Genomic DNA, 20,076 nt, shown 5'->3' on the forward strand with positions numbered 1-20,076 from the left:
CTTCCAGCCTCCCTTTAACAAGAGCAGCGGAGCCAGGAGCCTTATCTTAAGCCCGGCCTTATCTCCAGCGCCGGCCTCCTCAGACAGAGGGCCTGAAACAAAGCACTGTTCAAACTCCAGGAGATGTGCCGGCTGAGCTCTCTGAAGCCGAGCGGTGGACCGCACGATGAAACGGCCTCCGAAAGCGCAGATACAACACTAATTATGGGAAGATATATATGCATTTATTATTTCATTATATTTATGAAAGTGAGCCAGTCGAGATGAAAAAAGAGACACTGTCCTAGAAATGGTCGATGGTTTAAAAATACTTCTGAGGGGGCCGGACTGGGTTCCTGAAAGAGGAGCTGAGAAACTAACTATTACAAATAGATCGGGATAGCATGGAGAAATGTTATTACATAAGTAAATAAGGAGCGGCCGCTGTTTGTGACAGAGCATTTAGACGACGTGATGTCTGATATTTAACGTAGGATAACATTGATCTAACGTGGGCAGACGCTCCCCGGAGGTTTGGACCCGGACAGATCTGTGTGATGTCCACCATGGAGACGGACAGAAGGGGGTCTCCCCCGCCTCACTCCTCTTCCTCCCCTCCCCTCACTCCTTACCCCCCCGACCCCCTTCTCTCCTCACTCCTTTTTCCTTCTCGCTCCTTTTCCCCTCCTCTCCTCCTCTCTCTCCTATCTCCTCCTCCCCTCTTTCCTCTCCTCCCCACTCCTCTCTCCTTGCTACTCCCTCTGCCCACTGCCCTCATGGTCCACCTCCTGGATCTCCTCCTCCAGCAGAAGGAGCTACTCCTCAGAGCTGAGCTCCGTGAGCTCAGGCAGCATCGCTCCCTATTAGCCCCTCAGAGCCGGATTAGAGGAGCACAATGACATGATAGCATAGCCTAGCATTGTGTGTGTGAGTGTGTGTGTGTGTAGCTCGGTCAGTGTCATATGTGTGTGTGTGTGTGTGTGTGCGTACGTACCTCTGTCGGTGTCGTACAGGTGTGCGTGTGTCTGTGCACCTCTGTCGGTTTGTGTATGTGTGTTAGTTTGTTCCTCTGTCGGTGTGTGTGTGTACCCCTGTCGGTGTCGTACAGGTGTGCGTTTGTCTTGTGTGTGTGTGTGTGTGTGCGTACCTCTGTCGTTTGTGTGTGTGTGTGTGCGTACCTCTGTCGTTTGTGTGTGTGTGTGTGTACCCCTGTCGGTGTCGTACAGGTGTGCGTTTGTCGTGTGTGTGTGTGTGTGTGTGCGTACCTCTGTCGGTGTCGTAGAGGTAGACGAACTTCTCCCACTTGTAGTGGGCCAGCAGGCTGAGCACGGCCCCCCGCAGCCCGGGCCTCATCTGGATGACGAACTGCACGTCGGCGTCGGTGGGGAAGCTGGGCGTGATGAAGGACGTATGCAGCGCGCCGCAGAACGACGTCAGCGTGTTCATCGACTTCCTGTCGTAGAAACCGAAGATGGCGTACACGCCCCGCGAGAACTGGGAGCAGACTGGGAGAGGCGGGAGACGGAGAGGTTAGAGACATCTAACGACATGATAACGACGTGCTAACGACATGCTAACGACACGCTAACGACACGCCAACGGCACGCTACCGACACGCCGTGGCCCCACCCGGGTCCTCAGAACTCCCTGAGGTGAGTAGCTCATCCTCAAAGTGCCGCTAACAGCTACAGCTACAGATGCAGCTAAACCCAGCGGTAACGCCTGCAACCAAGTAGCCTTTAGCTACATAACGGCTAAGCTCGTAGACGGAGCTATTTGTGGCGCCTCAGCTACACATTTAGACACAGATATAGATAACTGTTTAACACAAAACTAATTTGCTAAATGTATAATGTGTGAATATCTAACAGCTAAATGTAGCAGCAAAGGCTAAATATAGCCCAGATATGGTTAATGTAGAATAATAAAAAGAAAAAACATGCATTATTATCTGTTACGCAGCAGACCTGCTGGACCAATCAGGGGGAGATAATGATGGACCAATCAGGTGGAGATCATGTTTAGACCAGCTGGACCAATCAGGGGGAGATAATGTTTCGACCAGCTGGACCAATCAGGGGGAGATAATGTTTAGACCAGCCGGACCAACCAGGGGGAGATAATACTGGACCAATCAGGTGGAGGTAATGCTGGACCTGCTGGACCAATCAGGGGGAGATAATGATGGACCAATCAGGTGGAGATCATGTTTAGACCAGCTGGACCAATTAGGGGGAGATAATGTTTAGACCAGCCGGACCAACCAGGGGGAGATAATACTGGACCAATCAGGTGGAGGTAATGCTGGACCAGCTGGACCAATCAGGTGGAGATAATGCTGGACCAATCAGGTGGGGGTAATGCTGGCCCAGAGCCTGAGCAGCCGGCCAATGGATTCCAGGCTGAGCTGGGACATAAAAGATTCATCCAGCGGCTCTCCCCGACCCTCAGCGCTCCAACTAGTATTCTGTACACACGTTTAATGGAATGCAAAGTGTCCAGCATGTATGCTGTATAAATATATTCATGGCGTGCTATAAGTGTTTTAGAGTAAAGGCTGGTGTTTATCAGTGTTTATTCACCCTCATGTCTTGCAAATGTCAGGTTTACGTCATTCACGTGTCCGTCGAAGCGGCTAAAACTCTGCTGCTCCTTTCCCTGCTAGCTAGGCTATGATATAATTAAATTATAGCCAGTGGAGCAAACCAGAGCCTCACATTTTTATGTCACTCTCTGGGTTTAATTTGTATCTCTAAAAAACCTCCTATAGGCCCCCCCCCCCCCCCCCCCCCCCACTCTTGCCCCGAGAGGAGCACGCCAGAACAAATGATTTAACGCTAGGCTGGGTAGAGGCGCTAGCAAGACGCCACGTTATGAGACATGGCGGACGCATCACATCCTCACAGCCCCCGATGCCCGGTCAGCATTCCGGCAGGAGAACCGACAGAACGGACCCGTCCTGACGGTACCGACACAACCACCCGTCCCGAGATTGTCCGCCTGGAATTTGGTTCCCAAGGTTACCCTCTCCTCTGGGACTAATGACATGACAGGCCCGGGCCTGAGCAGGCAGGGGGAACTCTGGGAAAAGGGGAATGCGTCTGGATGCGGTCGCCGCGGCGATAGGCTTCATTTACTTTACTGCCGGGGAGGAGAGAGACTCTATAGAACGTTTCCCCTCCATCGCCCCGCGGAATCAACCGGAATACTAAGCAGCACCGCGCAGCGAGTCGCTGCTGAGACACCGGGATCACAACAGAGAGGTGCTCCTCCACCTTCTCCTGATCATCTCCGCTGCTCCTTCTCCCTCACGCTCATCGCACCAGCCTTTGTAGCGCAAGCACACGCGGTAACAGGTTGCATAAGAATCTCTGTCTCTCTCTCCTCCCCCTCCCTCCTCCCTCCCTCCCTCCCTCCCCCCCCCTCTCAGGCTCCTCCGTATGTACGCAGCAGTCTGCAGGAGTCTCAGCCTTGGCGTATTCCGAGCCAGCCGGGGTGACCCTGGGGGCTGGGCCCCCCCCCCCGCTGTGAATCCTAACGAGAGAGAGAGCGTCTCTCTGTCCCCCGGTCCTGTTGGCCTAGTCCTTGCTTATCCACGCACCCTAGTCACCTAGGTACTACCAGCTTACCAACACTAGTCACCTAGGCGCCAGGCCCTTATCCAAACACTTATCTCCTAGGTACTGGCACCTTATCCCACACACATACCCTAGTCACCTAGGTCCTAGCACCTTATCCACGAACCCAAGTCAGCTAGGTCCTAGCTCCTTATCCACAAACCCTAGTCAGCTAGGTCCTAGCACCTTATCCACAAACCCTAGTCAGCTAGGTCCTAGCTCCTTATCCACGTACCCAAGTCAGCTAGGTCCTAGCACCTTATCCACGAACCCTAGTCAACTAGGTCCTAGCTCCTTATCCACAAACCCTAGTCAGCTAGGTCCTAGCACCTTATCCACGAACCCAAGTCAGCTAGGTCCTAGCTCCTTATCCACAAACCCTAGTCAGCTAGGTCCTAGCTCCTTATCCACAAACCCTAGTCAGCTAGGTCCTAGCTCCTTATCCACGAACCCAAGTCAGCTAGGTCCTAGCTCCTTATCCACACACCCTAGTCCCCTAGGTACTAGCCCCTTATCCTAACACCCTAGTCCCCTAGATTCACACCCTAGTCATCTAGATACTAGCACCTTATCCTAACACCCTAGTCACCTAGGACCTAGTTGTAACTCAGACACAGAGCACAGGTAGAGCAGCAACGATTGTTCTGCCAGCGTAACGGTCGAAGCTCCATGCTGATAAGGCCCTCATGAATATCCTATTGACTCCGTATTAACATTTTCTCTAATCTGCCTGTATGGTAATCTCGGCCTCAAGGCCAAAAACTGTTTTTGTCTATAAAAAGTGAACTCAGAAGTCAAACCCTAGGTGTCCAGCCTCACTGAACTGGGTAACAGCAGGTATGGCGGGAGGCTGAATCAAGCCTGATGTCCACTCCTACCTCTGGCTCAGAACCTACCTGTACATCACCTGTCTCTGTACTGTCAAACCCTTACCTGCTCCTTAATGACCTGTCTCTGTACTGTCTAACCCCTACCTGCTTCTTAATGACCCGTCTCTGTACTGTCTAACCCCTACCTGCTCCTTAATGACCTGTCTCTGTACTGTCTAACCCCTACCTGCTCCTCAATGACCTGTCTCTGTACTGTCTAACCCCTACCTACTCCTTGATGACCTGTCTCTGTACTGTCTAACCCCTACCTGCTCCTTAATGACCCGTCTCTGTACTGTCTAACCCCTAGCTGATCCTCAATGACATGGATCTGAACTCAATGTAAGAAGCTTTGATATAAGTGTGTGGTAAATGATCCAACAGGGAATACTCATTGGATTTTCTTTGTATAGCCCTTTTCAAAACTTTTCGTTTCAGAAACTGTGATTCAGCAACAAAATAAACGAGACAGATTAGTACCATTAAATAAATAGATTCTAAAAATACTAATTAGTCATTGGAAGAGTCTGTGAATATATTTAACCACACTAATGGCATGCGCTAAATCGGTTAGATGTTTACATTGTGTACGTTGAAGTGTTTCAAAGTACACAATGTTCACAAAACCACTCTTGTAATGAAACCCTTTGGATTTTAATGACACAATGGTCTCCCAGTATTAGCAGCAGTGACTCAGCTCCCACTGTCTAACACTCGATTCCCTCGGTGGGGCGTGATGCTGAGTTGATCCCCCCCCCCAGGCTAAACCCTGAGGTAGGGACAGGGGTCTATCCGGACATCACATGATCCACTGCTCTGTCCCCTCATCTGGACTACGGCCTCTGTTAGAGGCACTTCAGGCTGGGGGGAGGTCCCTGCATGCATGGATGATTGTGTGTTGCCTCTACTTTACATGGATGGTGTTGTTCTCTCTCTCTCTCTCTCTCTCTCTCTCTCTCTTAGGGCCTGAGGCAATGGAAATGTAACACTTTGACATTTCAATGTTCAATAGAACCGCTAAACATCCAACACACACTTTGTATAGAGACACAATGTAGGAACATGCGCTAAACATAGAGACACACACACTTTACACAGAAACCCCAACACACACAGAGCTCTTCATAGAGCAAAGGAATCAACTCTTCCATCTTCTCAGAGTGGGAACATCCGGGTTAAGCTGGTTTCAGATCCTGTTTTATCCTGGTTGTGGCTGTGGTGTATCCTAAGTGTGTTGTAAGTGTGAGTAAGTGTGTTGTATCCTGGTTGTAAGTGTGTTGTATCCTGGTTGTAAGTGTGTTGTATCCTGGTTGTAAGTGTGTTGTATCCTAATTGTAAGTGTGTTGTATTCTGGCTGTTGCTGTGGTGTATCCTGGTTGTAAGTGTGTTGTATCCTTGTTGTAAGTGTGTTGTATCCTGGTTGTTGCTGTGGTGTATCCTTGTTGTAAGTGTGTTGTATCCTGGTTGTAAGTGTGTTGTATCCTGGTTGTAAGTGTGTTGTATCCTGGTTGTAAGTGTGTTGTCAGCCCTTTGTCGCAGCGTCACTGCAGCTTCATGCCTGGCTGTCAGGCTCCATTATCATCTGCTAACCCGCTGACGTCTCTACAACACGCTGGGAGACAGCGCAGGCATGACACCCTCCTCCTAGCCCCCATGGACGGGCGGCCACTCACCACAACAAACCACCACTCAGCACCACAACAAACCACAGCTCAGCACCACTAACCACCACTATCCACCACAAACCACCACTAACCACCACAAACCACCACAAACCACCACAAACCACCACTAACCACCACAAACCACCACAAACCACCACTAACCACCACTAACCACCACTAACCACCACAAACCACCACAAACCACCACAAACCACCACTATCCACCACTAGCCACCACAAACCACCACTATCCACCACTAACCACCACAAACCACCACTATCCACCACTAGCCACCACAAACCACCACTATCCACCACTAACCACCACTATCCACTACTCAGCAGAACTAACCACAGCTCAGCAGAACTAACCACCACTCAGCACCACTAACCACCACTAACCAGCACTCAGCACCATGAGTTACAACGATCCACAACTCTGCACAACTAACCAGCACCCACCACCCCTCACCACCACTAAACCTTACTCAGCACAACTAACCTCTACCACACCACCACTAACTACAACCATCACTCAGCACACCTAACCAGCACTCATCACAACTCGGCAACACTAACCACCACTGACCAACACCACTAACTACTAACTCCCCACCGAGGCTAACCACAACTCACCCCGACTCACCACCAAGTCTCACACAGCTCACAACTGTTCAAACTTCTGGCCCCCACTGACCATGATGGAACACATCCCTCCACCGATCAGACCCTCAGTTAGCCGGGGTCAGACGCAGCAGACAGAACCCCTCTTGGTGGTTCCACCTGTCTGGTCCGCCCTGACCTTCCAGCAGGACTGTAGAATTATTATCTCTGCAAATAATCTTAATCCCAGCCTTAACAAATCCCCTCAATTGAATTGCATACAAAGTTCCAGGGGAAGATATTTAATAGTGAATCCGGAACTATTGCAAAAGATCATTTTAAGACTGTGAATATTAATTACGTTTATGATTAATGGTATATTTATTTTGCTCTTTAAAAAAAAAAAGTTCTTGTCCAAACAGAGATGTCCCATAATATTAGGAGATCATTTCAGACTCTTAATGTGAAAGGACTTGTGTGTGTGTTCACAGCTCTCTGTTCGTCAAGGCGACCGGAGACATCGCCGTGACGACGGCGAGAGGGGGTGCTCGTCACGCTGGGGAGGTCAACCAAAGCGACAGGACGGCAGACGCTCACGAGGCCCTCGTCCCCCCCACACACAAGACCCGTCTCCTGGGTGAGGAAGACATATTCCCTGGGTCTCTCTGAGAGGGTGGAGAAGGGAGAGAGGGTGGAGGAGAGAGAGAGAGAGAGAGGGTGAAGGAGAGAAGAAAGGGTGGAGGAGGGAAGAGAGAGAGAGAGAGACTCACACACAGAGAGAGACAGAGAGAGAGAGAGAGAGGGGTGGGGCTGGAAAAGAGAGAGGAAGAAGAGAGAGGGGAAGAAGAGAGAGAGGAAGAAGAGAGAGAGAGGTTGGAAAAGAGAGAGGAAGAAGAGAGCGAGAGGAGAAGAGCCGGTGACGTGCGGTGTTGGAACACAGCCGGGACTCTAACCTGTGTTCCCCACCAGGTGCGCTGCCTACATGTGCTTAGTGTGTTCTCTAAGGTAGTCTGACGTGCTTAGCGTGTTCTTCAAGGTAGTCTGACGTGCTTAGCGTGTTCTCTAAGGTAGTTTGACGTGCTTAGCGTGTTCTCAAGGTAGTCTGACGTGCTTAGCGTGTTCTGTAAGGTAGTCTGACGTGCTTAGCGTGTTCTTCAAAGTAGTCTGACGTGCTTAGCGTGTTCTCTAAGGTAGTCTGACGTGCTTAGCGTGTTCTGTAAGGTAGTCTGACATGCTTAGCGTGTTCTGTAAGGTAGTCTGACGTGCTTAGCGTGTTCTCTAAGGTAGTCTGACGTGCTAAGCGTGTTCTGTAAGGTAGTCTGACATGCTTAGCGTGTTCTGTAAGGTAGTCTGACGTGCTTAGCGTGTTCTTTAAGGTAGTCTGACGTGCTTAGCGTGTTCTTCAAGGTAGTCTGACGTGCTTAGCGTGTTCTCTAAGGTAGTTTGACGTGCTTAGCGTGTTCTCAAGGTAGTCTGACGTGCTTAGCGTGTTCTGTAAGGTAGTCTGACGTGCTTAGCGTGTTCTGTAAGGTAGTCTGACGTGCTTAGCGTGTTCTTCAAAGTAGTCTGACGTGCTTAGCGTGTTCTCTAAGGTAGTCTGACGTGCTTAGCGTGTTCTGTAAGGTAGTCTGACAGGCTTAGCGTGTTCTGTAAGGTAGTCTGACGTGCTTAGCGTGTTCTCTAAGGTAGTCTGACGTGCTAAGCGTGTTCTGTAAGGTAGTCTGACATGCTTAGCGTGTTCTGTAAGGTAGTCTGACGTGCTTAGCGTGTTCTTTAAGGTAGTCTGACGTGCTTAGCGTGTTCTTCAAGGTAGTCTGACGTGCTTAGCGTGTTCTCTAAGGTAGTCTGACGTGCTAAGCGTGTTCTTTAAGGTAGTCTGACGTGTTTAGCGTGTTCTGTAAGGTAGTCTGACGTGCTTAGCGTGTTCTGTAAGGTAGTCTGACGTGCTTAGCGTGTTCTTTAAGGTAGTCTGACGTGCTTAGCGTGTTCTTCAAGATAGTCTGACGTGCTTAGCGTGTTCTCTAAGGTAGTCTGACGTGCTTAGCGTGTTCTCTAAGGTAGTCTGACGTGCTTAGCGTGTTCTGTAAGGTAGTCTGACATGCTTAGCGTGTTCTGTAAGGTAGTCTGACGTGCTTAGCGTGTTCTTCAAAGTAGTCTGACGTGCTTAGCGTGTTCTTCAAGGTAGTCTGACGTGCTTAGCGTGTTCTTTAAGGTAGTCTGACGTGCTTAGCGTGTTCTTTAAGGTGGGCGGGGTCTGCCCTCTCCCTTCACTGCCATCTTTTGAATCCATGTTGACACACGTGAGGAGCCGCGCCCCGGACGCCTTCCTGTTTGATGTGTCATGTATAATCCTGATATAATAATAACGCTCTGATGTCACGTCCCCCGGGTCATGTGACGGAGGCGCGTGTCAGCTCGTGATGGACTCAAGGTTGTTCCTGAGCGCGTTGAATACTTGAACACTACAGGCAGCAGATGTACACGGAGGGGTTTGTGGACAGCAGCTCTGTCTCCCCTCCTTCTGCTGTCAAACAGTCGATACATGTTGACTGAACATGTATGGATATTCCTGGATTTATGTTCTAACAGGGATATATGTTTGTTTATATGGCTATATACTGTATGAGGCTGGCTCACAACATCAACACAGTGTTTGCTACTGAGGAAGACGAGGATACCGCGAGGAAGAGTTTCACTGTACGTCAGGGTCCGGTAGCCCCGGAAACCACCCTGACCAACCTGTGACCTCACACCCTGATCATTTGACCTATGACCTCACACCCTGATCATGTGACCTCACACCCTGATCACGTGACCCCACACCCTGATCACGTGACCTCACACCCTGATCATGTGACCCCGCACCCTGATCACGTGACCCCACACTCTGAACACGTCTCGTAGTTGATGACTTAACCGTTGCGTCGTTGTCATACTCTAACTAGAATTCTTAACTCTAACCCTACCCTAACTAGAACTCCTAACTCTAACCCTACCCTAACTAGAAATCCTAACTCTAACCCTACCCTAACTCTAACCCTACTCTAACTAGAACTCCTAACTCTAACCCTACCCTAACTCTAACCGTACCCTAACTAGAACTCCTAACTCTAACCCTACTCTAACTAGAACTCCTAACTCTAACCAGAACACCCATACCCCAGCAGCGTGGATGATGCCAATAAGTCGAGGACTGGAAGGTTGACCCATATTCTTTTTCCAATTTTCCTAAAGGTTTAAGTATTGTGTCAGGAAGGCTGTGAAATACTTTTACTAATGTGAAAAGCTAAGAGACCCAGTTATGACTCAAATGCTCGTGTATCCAATATTATATAACAGGATATTTTATATATCATCACAAAACATATATTTCAGCACAAGCTGCTTTTTAAATCACCACAGAGTATGAACATATTCCCGGGCAAAGAACTAGAATACTTTTTCTCACTACTTGAGTACTGAGTACTTTCCCTCACTACTTCAGTGCAGAGGACATGTCCTCTCCATCTCCGTGGGGTCAGTGGACTGTGTCTTTGACCTCCAGCCCTTCATGGATCAGCCATCTCTACTTCTGCATGGATGAACTCAACCCCTCCATGGCTGAGGCAAGCAGCCACACAGACCTACCGCAGGACTGTGTTAGCTTCAGTCCTACCGCAGGGCTATAGTAGAACCAGTCCTACTGAAGCACTATAGTAGCATTAGTCCTAAAGTAGGACTATAGTATCATCAGCCCTACTGTAATACTATAGTAGCATTAGTCCTAAAGTAGGACTATAGTATCATCAGTCCTACTGTAGCACTATAGTAGCATTAGTCCTACTGTAGGACTATAGTATCATCAGTCCTACTGTAGCAGTATAGTAGCATTAGTCCTAAAGTAGGACTATAGTATCATCAGTCCTACTGAAGCACTATAGTAGCATTAGTCCTAATGTAGGGCTTTAGTGGTACCAGTCCTGCGGTAGGACTGATGCTACTATAGTCCTACCGTAGGACTGTAGTTGCATCAGTCCTACTGTAGGGCTATAATAGTACCAGTCCTACGTTAGGGCTACAGTAGGCTAAGTCCTACCGTAAGACTACGGTAGCACCGTTCCTACTGTAGGACCATAGTAGCATCAGTCCTACTGTAGAACCATAGGAGCATCAGTCCTACTGTAGGACTATAGTGGCATCAGTCCTACTGTAGGACTATAGTAGCATTAGTCCTACTGTAGCACAATAGTAGCAATATACATACACACAGAACTACAGTAGCTACTCTACGACTACAGCGGGGCTACAGGAACGATAGCGACCCCCTCAGAATCCAATCAACAATCCCACTAGGTGAACGGTCACCATCGATCTGCAGTGGAGGTTAGGACAACACAGCTGCTATACATAGCCTCAGCTAGTTTCATTTAGACCGTCCACCCTCCACAGTGCTGAAGCTCTCAGAGCTCTGCTCTGGGCTGCACACTGACTGGGCACGGGATTTATAAAGAACATCACTCCCTGTTGGGGGAGAGAGGGGAGGGGAGAGAGAGGAGAGAGGGGAGGGGAGAAAGAGGAGAGGAGGAGGGATGAGAGAGAAAAGAGGGGGAGAGAGAGGAGAAGGGAAGGAGAGAGAGAGAAGAGGGGTAGAGAGAGGAGAGGGGGAAGAGGGGAAGAGAGGGGAGAAGAGGGAGAGGGAGAGAGAGGAGAGGAGAGGAGGGGAAGAGAGAGAAGCAGTCAAGAGAGGAGGAGAAGCAATGGTGGGGAGAAAGGGGAGAATTGTATGAATTGTAGGAGGTAAGGGGGATTAGGAGGAAGGGAGGAAGAGAAAAAAGAGGAGGAAAAATAAGAGGAGGAGGTGAGGAGAGGAGGACAAAGCGCAGGATAAAGAGGAGCAGATGAATGGGATGTAGGACACGGCCGTGCTCTCAGCCCTTCCGGCTGCTCATTGATTGATCTGCCAATAGCGATCGATTCCTATCAGGCACTCCCCCTTGATGTGCTGAGCCAGCCAGCCTGGCCTGGTTCAGCATGGTTGACCCATGGTCACCAGTAAGCTGGCAGATGTCAGGGGGGGGGGGGGCATATATATATGCCATATGAGGCGATGCTGTATTGTAGTGTTTTCTAGTACTACTGCATTACAGAGTGGTATTCCATTGCGGTACCACGGTGTCGGGAAGTATGCAGGACGCAGTACTTGTTATTGTGGCACCACAGTAGTATGAGGTACTGTATCGTAATACCACAGTCATATGCAGCACTGCACTTTAGTACCACGGCAGTATGCGGTACTGTACTGTAGTTCCAGCGGGAACATGTCGTTACTACAGCGTATCACCGCGTTGTCAGGTGGGTGGTGTTGTGTAACAGCCCAACAACACTCTGCTGCGGCCGGGAGCTGAACGAGGCGGTCCTCTAAGAAGACGTCACATGACCCAGGAGCGGCAGGGCTGACCGTAGGACCTCGCTGTCGCGGTAACCACCGACTGGGGACAACAGAGTCCTACAGGTAAGAGACCCCCTTGACCTAGGTCTTAGGACCTAGTCCCAGCTCTAGACTAACGGACGTCGACCTAGACTCTGAGTCAACCCCCGCGGTCTAGAACTGGTTCTAGGGCCACGCTGTAAGACTCAGTCTAGGTCAGGGGGGCCCAAATTCTTCCCAGTGGAGGGCCAAAATATAATCCTGGGGAGGCTCGTGGGCCAAAGTTTAAAATTTTCAGCATATTTAGTCAAATATGTGGGAGGCGGCTGAACAGGATAGGAGCTCAACAGCGCCACCCTACCATCAATGTATCACAATGTTATTCTAGGGTCAGGAATGGAAGTGCACACAATAAATAATATTCAATGAGAGCGAGCGCAGATTCCGAGCGCTGATGGCGGAAAACAATAATATATACAGTGGGTAAGGCGCGGGCCAAATAAAATCGGTCCGCGGCCTAAATCTGGTTCTGGAACTGGGTCTAGTTCCACCTGCTGGGTCTACGGGGTTCACCTGAGGACGAGATCGGGTCAGATCTTCCTGTTAAGACGCGTGAGAGCATAAAAGCTTGTAAAAGGCTGTGAGTGTCATCTTAACAGCCGACAGATGGCCCTCCACTCTCCAGTCCCCAGGTGAAACATTAAGGAGATTCATCAGGCCACGCCGAGCCCCTAACCCACGGTGCTTCCCGGCACGGGGGGCTGACGCAGCCGCTCCCAGGAGGAGGAGAGGAGGAGAGGAGGAGGAGGAGGAGGAGGAGGAGGAGAGGAGGAGGATTGGTATTCAACAGGACCACCCAGTCGGCCCGTGCCAGAACCACAGGTTCCTCAGAGACCAGTCCCTCTGACAGACCGACAGAGAGGCAGACACGCACACAGGCGGACAGACAGGCACGAGAGGCAGACAGGCAGACATGTGTCTATCTGAAAGACAGGCAGGGTGAGAAGAAGACAGGTGGACAGACAGAAAGGCCGACAGACAGGCAGGCAGAGAGGCGGACGGGCGGACAGGCAGACAGGTGTCCATATGACAGTCTGAACATTTCCGATTGCTTTCCCTGTAATGGAGACCAGAGACCAACCACAGATCTCTCAGGTGTCTCTGTGACGTACTCCCAGCCCAAAGGTTCTGGGTTCAATCCCCAATGACCTCAGTCCACCTGTAGGCATCCTAGAGCAAGATGCCTAACCCCTTCCTGCCCCTTAATGACCTGTCTCTATTGTCGGTATAACCCAAACCTGCTTGTGTGTATGTGTGTGTGTGTGTGTGTGTGTGTGTGTGTGTGCGTGTGTGTGTGTGTGTGTGTGCGCGCGCGCGTGTTTGCGCGCGCGTCAGTCAATCAATCAATCAATCATGTCATCCAAAAGAAAGCGTGCTTAGCGTTATTTGGACTCACATGCGTGCGTGACGGAGAAGCTGTTGGAGGACTCGAGGTTGTCCACGTTGTAGTTGAGGTGGAAGGGCTTCTCCGTGGCGTTCTGGTTGGTGTTGTACAGCTGCACGGAGAAGCGGAACGCGCTGTGCTCCTGGACCGTGGCGCGCAGAAACAGCCCGCCTGCGCCGGGGAGGAAACCGCTCCGTTAGGGCTTCAACTAGTTGTTGGGTGGCGGGGTGGCAGCGACATGTCACCGCGGATTTGGCTTTAGCGTTGGCGTAAGGTCAGAAATACCTGCGTCCATTCGCTCGCCGTAAAGCAATGCAACACAATGAGGAATGAATGCAATGATAAGCGAATCAGACCGAAGGACCGAAGGAGTCTTCCTCTACTCGACCGAACAAGTCGTCCCCCATGAACCCGGCGGACCTGACATGAACGTTCATAATACCGCACCGTCCTTCCAGCCTACTTCACATCCACAAGTGAAGTTGGCGAGGGAATATTAAGACATATGTTTAGATATAGAAATGCCGGCGGACACTTGTGGGAAAAAAAATGTCAAATAAAGGCACCAAAAAAAAAATGCAGCAGTCGGGAGTCAGGAATGAAACTTACCGATGTTGATTTGATTGGGGAATCCGGCGAGAGCTTCGTCCCAGAAACACAAGCAGAGCAGCACCGCCGCCCGGACGCGGGTCAGCATCTTCATCCCCCTCGGCTCGAATCAACTCCTCACCGAACCGCCCGTGAGAGGACCATGGAGAACACGATCTGATGCGCAAGGAGGCGACCAGATGTGGTGGTGGTCGCGGCTGTCGATGTGCCAAACAGCTACCGCACCGCGGTACACACTTCACACACACACATACACACACACACACACTGCGCTGCACACGCCGCAGATACACACTACACACAGACACACACTTGTGTAAAGATGGTGGTAGAGGAGCGGTTATTGTGGACCGGGCCGTCCAATTGGGGCAGAGGGCTGCGTTTATCAAACTTGATCTGATGTGAATTACAAGTGCAGCCTCCCGTCCCGACGTCACTGCGGAGTCGCGGGACGGCGCGGCGCGCTCCCAAACACACGCCGCCGCTCGTCTGGTCCAATAGTATCCTACTCTAGCCATCAGGACATCTGATTACTCCTGCTCCTGCTCGTGTGTGTGTGTGTGTGTGTGTGTGTGTGTGTGTGTGTGTGTGTGCGCGCGCGCGTGCGTGTGTGTGTGTGTGTGTGCGATCCTGAGGCACGCTGTCCCATTTTTAATTGATCAATAACTGGTCGCTGTGGGTGTGTGCCTGTGTGACCAACAGCCTTAATTTAAGTCCACATTGGGGTCATTGCGGTGAATGTTCCTGAGGGGGGCCCCTTAGGCTGTGTTTCTGAAATATGAATATCGACCAGCGGATCCTAATCAGCTGCTCGCATTCATCTCTCCTCTGGCATCAAACGAGTACCGCAGCGCCACAGAACCTGATTCAGAAAATGATTTTGAAAATAATTTAGAAGATTATTTTGAAAATTATCTTGAAAATGAATTAGTAGATGTAGAGAGGAGGATTAAGAAAGGTTTTATAACATGTTTTGGGTTTCAGATGACCCCAGTAGCCATGCCACCAGCGCCCTGACCCCCACCACATTCACACCACATCACCACCACATCCTGCATTAACTCAACACCACATCAACACCACATCCTGCATTAACTCAACACCACATCAACACATCAACACCACATCAACACCACATCAACACGTCAACACCACATCAACACATCAACACCACATCCTGCACCACACCAACACCACATCAACACAACAACACCACACCCTACAACACATGAGCACCATATCAATGCCACATCCTGCACCAAATCAACACCATATCAACACCACATCCTGCACCACATCAGATCCACATCAACACCACATCCTGCACCAAATCAACACCACATCCTGCACCACATCAGATCCACATCAACACCACATCCTGCACCACATCAGGACCACATCAACACCACATCAGATCCACTTCAACACCACATCCTGCACCACGTCAGGACCACATCAACACCACATCCTGCACCACATCAGGACCACATCAACACCACATCAGGACCACATCAGCACCACATCCTGCACCACATCAGGACCGCATCAACACCACATCCTGCACCACATCAGGACCACTTCAACACCACATCCTGCACCACATCAGGACCACTTCAACACCACATCCTGCACCACATCAGGACCACTTCAATACCACATCCTGCACCACATCAGGACCACTTCAACACCACATCCTACGCCACATCAACACCACATCCTGCACCACATCTGCACCACATGTAAGCTGTCCAGTTCCTGGTTAAAGGAACCGCTCCAGCTGTGAAACATAAGGAGCTCCACATAGAAACGACTAATGAAGCACTGTGCTCTGTTGACCCCAACCAGTGGAACAGGGAATCTTTAATTTATTCCTTTTCATTTCAGGCAAACATTATTATTTTACTCTCCCGAAATCTAACAATCTAACAGTTCTATTTACAACAGTTCACTTCAGGATTTTATTTCCCCAAGTTTATGAAGATTAAAGCGAAAAGGACCCAGGGTGATCGCAAACACACTGCCACGCCACGTCATTATATAACCGCCTTGTTATTCTACTGAAGGATGAGAAGTGAGAGAGATTCACAGGCTAATTAAAACCTCTCTCTCTCTGTCCCTCTTTGTATATCTCTTTCTCTCTCTGTCACTCTGTCTTTCTCTCTGACTCTCTGTCCCTCTGTCTTTCTCTGTGTCACTCTGTCGCTCTGTCTTTCTGTCTCTCTCTGTCTCTCTATCTGCCTCTCTCTCTGCCTCTCTCTTTCTCTCTGTCGCTCTCTCTCTCTCGCTCTCTCTTTCCACTCAGGTCTTGGCTCAGCAAAGCTTCATTAGCTGTGATAGTTTGTGTTTTATATTAGTGTTATGTATTATATATTAAAAATCTATGTGTATATATATATATATATATATATATATATATATATATATATATATATATATATATATATATATATATATAGTGTTATTTGCGGTGGTGCGTGAGAGATGCAGAATGTGTGTGTGGATGTGTGTGTGTGTGTGAGGGTCACTTCAGAGAGTGACGGCTCCTGTCAGGCGTGTCTGGCCTGTGTTAGCATGTTGTGGCCTGTGTTAGCGCTTGGTGGCATGTTTTAGCATGTGGTTGGCGTGTGTTAGGGTGTGAGGACCTGTGTTAGCATTAAGTGGCAGGTGTTAGCGTGTGGAGGCCTGTGTTAGCGTGTGGAGGAATGTGTTAGCTTGTGCTAGCATGTGGAACTTGTATTAGCATGTGGTGGCATGTTTTAGCATGTGTTTAGTGTGTGAGACACCACCTTAGGGAATGGGATTTAATGGTTATACTGGAGTTCATCGGAATTTCATTACCTCTTCCCAGAGCTGCTATGATGATGTTAGCATTTCAAACTACTTAAATGACGTTAGCGTGTTTAGCTACAACAATGATGTTGGCATGTTGAGCTACTTAAATTATGTTAGCATGTTGAGCTACTACAAGGATGTTAGCATGTCGAGCTACAACAATGGTGTAAGCATTTCGAACTTCTTCAATGATGTTTGCGTGTTTAGCTACAACAATGATGTCGGCAAGTCGAGCTACTTAAACGATGTTAGCCTGTTGATCTACTCAAATTATGTTAGCATGTTGAGCTATTTGATGGACGTTCGCATGTCGAGCGACAACAATGATGTCGGCGTGTCGGGCTACTTAAACGATGTTAGCCTGTTGAGCTGTTATCCTGGTGACAGAGCGAGTAGGAGCCGAAGAGAGATGAGGAGAATATAGGAGGAGGAGGAGGACTAGGACTCATGGTGGCTGCCTCTCAGCTTGTAGATAGTCATCCTTCCGGTCCTTCCTGAGGCTCCTCCATATTCTATAATAATCTGTCTCGTGTTGCGGGGGCGTCAGCCATCCACATTCTAAAGCAGGTCGCCTGGCAACCAGGGGGTTGTTGGTGTCGTCCTCAGCCTCCGTGGTCTGGATGCTGTGGTGGTGGTGGTGGTGGTGGTGCTGAGTGGTGGTGGTGGTGGTGGTGCTGAGTGGTGGTGGTGGTGCGTGGTTGGGTGTGGTGGTGGTCGAGGTGGTGGTGGTGGGGCTGTATCGTGGTGGTGGTGAGTTGCGGATGGTGGTGGTGGTGTGGGTGGTGGTGGTGGTGGTGGTGGTGCAGCTGTGTGTGGGTCAGGTGGTGGTGCATGGTGGAGCTTCTGGCTCATTTTGTTGTCATTTTGTCAAAAAGGGCTGATTTGTATTCATGGTGACGGCCTGTCTGGGACACATTCTCCGCTCCGTTCTTCACACGGACACCAGACATGACGTGAAGTGTGGCGTGAGACATGTGACATGGCATGTGACATGACATGGGAAATGACATATTAGGTGACATGTTATGTGACATGTTACGTGACAAGAGACGTTTTAACACGACGTGTGGCGTGATGTGTGACATGTGACATGTGACATGACATGTTACATGTGACATATGATGTGTGGTGTGTGACGTGACGTTTGACGATGTCCTAGGAGAAAGAATCACAGGGCAAACAGGCCTACCATGTGCTGTGGTAGCATTGTATGCTCTCAGCGTGTTTATTGCATGCTCATAGCTTGTTTCCGTGCTTCTAGAAGCTTCTCAGAACAGTGAGGGGAGAAGGACTATGACCGGGGCTGGTGAGAGGATATCTCAACGTGACCTCTGACCTCTGACCCGGTTGTTATGATGGCCTGAATTTCAAACAGGTCGTGTGAGTTTGGCTTACAACATCTTTCTGTTATATCAAGAGACAACATCACAGCACCCACCAGGTTCAGTTCTAGCAGGCTCGGCCCTATCAGGTCCGGGCATACCAGGTCCGGGCATACCAGGTCCGGTCGTACCAGGTCCGGTCCTACCAGGTACAGTGGTACCAGGTTCGGTCATACCAGGTCCAGTCGTACCAGGTCCGGTTGTACCATGTACAGTGGTACCAGGTACGGTGGTACCAGGTCCGATGGTACCAGGTCAGGTTGATCCAGGTCCGGTCGTACCAGGTCTGGTAGAACCAGGTCGGGTCCTACCAGGTCTGAAAGTACCAGGTCCGGTCGTACCAGTTCCGGTCCTACCAGGTCTGGTCGTACCAGTTCCGGTCCTACCAGGTCTGGTCGTACCAGGTCCGTTCGTACCAGTTCCGGTCCTACCAGGTCTGGTCGTACCAGGTCCGGTCGTACCAGTTCCGGTCCTACCAGGTCTGGTCGTACCAGTTCCGGTCCAACCAGGTCTGGTCGTACCAGGTCTTAAAGTACCAGATCCGGTCATACCAGATCCGGTGCTACCAGGTCCGGTCGTACCAGGACCGGTCCTACCAGGTTCAGTCCTGCCAGGACCGGTCCTACCAGGGCTGGCAGTACCTGTCAATAGGCGGCCTGCGTCCCACTTCATCTACAGTAATAGCTTGTTAGGAGCAGCAGAATCACACACTAGTTGTTCCCCTCAGGGACAACAGTGGCCTAAATACGAGCTGCCGTCGCTGTGAATACACTCAGCTGTAGACACACCAGCGCTCACGTCCACAGACTCCTCCTCTGCCTCATCTGTTGATGTGTTTGGCCTGGATCAGTGGTGTCTGAGCATGTTATTTTCTCCTCACATAAGACGAGGTATTTGTTTTATTCACAGTGCTGAGGGGAAAGAGTGTGTGTGAGAGGGTGTGTGTATGTGCAATGATGGTTTAGGATTGTAAACACCAAATAAATATGTGGGTGAACTTGAATTATAATTACTATTCTAAGTATTCTATTCTTACTACTATAAGTACTTATTCCAACCGGTAATTGATTTATATTATTGTAGCATTTGAGTTCCTCTTCGGGTTAGTTTTCTTGATCTGTTTGCACGGTACGACCGTGTGTGAAACAGCAATGTGTGTTATAACTGATGTTATAATGTTGACTGAAGGACAATCTGATGATGATGATGATGTTGATGAAGAGGGAACCGTATTGTTGTTCTGCTCTCTGGTGCTTTTCAAAGTAAAGGTTTGTTTACTGGAGTCTCTCCTTTGCTTTGTCATCAGAACCACGAGCTGTGAAATTGGATGTTGATTCTCTCCATTCAGGTCCGACTCTGCTCTCCCATTCAGCTCTGATACACAGGGGGGAGAGAGGAGGAGGAGAGAGGAGAGGAGAGGAGAGAGGAGAGGAGATGAGATGAGGAGAGGGAGGGAAGGAGAGAGGAGGAGCTGATGAGAGGAGGAGAGTGGGGCTGATTAGAGGGAGGAAATGAGGGAGGTGATGAGGGAGGAGAGAGGAGGTGATGAGAGGGAGGAGATAAGGCTGTTATTAAAGATCAGGGGTCAAAGGGTAAACCGGTTTCTAATTGAGCGGTGAGTCACAGTGTGGTGAAGTGAGAGAGGTCTGAGTTCAAGCAGAGTCGCACTG

The 20,076-nt window shown here is 49.9% G+C and overlaps 1 protein-coding gene across 1 annotated transcript in view; it reads right to left on the bottom strand.

The window, feature by feature from the left end:
* gria3a (glutamate receptor, ionotropic, AMPA 3a) overlaps positions 1-14,328 on the bottom strand; it is a 64,786-nt gene extending 50,458 nt beyond the window's left edge. Inside the window, exons 1-3 of the mRNA XM_079738220.1 lie at positions 14,193-14,328; positions 13,596-13,754; positions 1,245-1,484 (exon numbers count right to left, since the gene is read on the bottom strand). Coding sequence (XP_079594346.1) covers positions 1,245-1,484; positions 13,596-13,754; positions 14,193-14,286 — 493 coding nt within the window. The 5' untranslated portion in view covers positions 14,287-14,328. The remainder of the gene's footprint in view (positions 1-1,244; positions 1,485-13,595; positions 13,755-14,192) is intronic.
* Between the last annotated feature and the right edge of the window lie 5,748 nt (positions 14,329-20,076).

The sequence above is a fragment of the Pollachius pollachius genome (genome assembly GCF_949987615.1).
Source record: "Pollachius pollachius genome assembly, chromosome: 6".
NCBI lineage: Eukaryota > Metazoa > Chordata > Actinopteri > Gadiformes > Gadidae > Pollachius > Pollachius pollachius.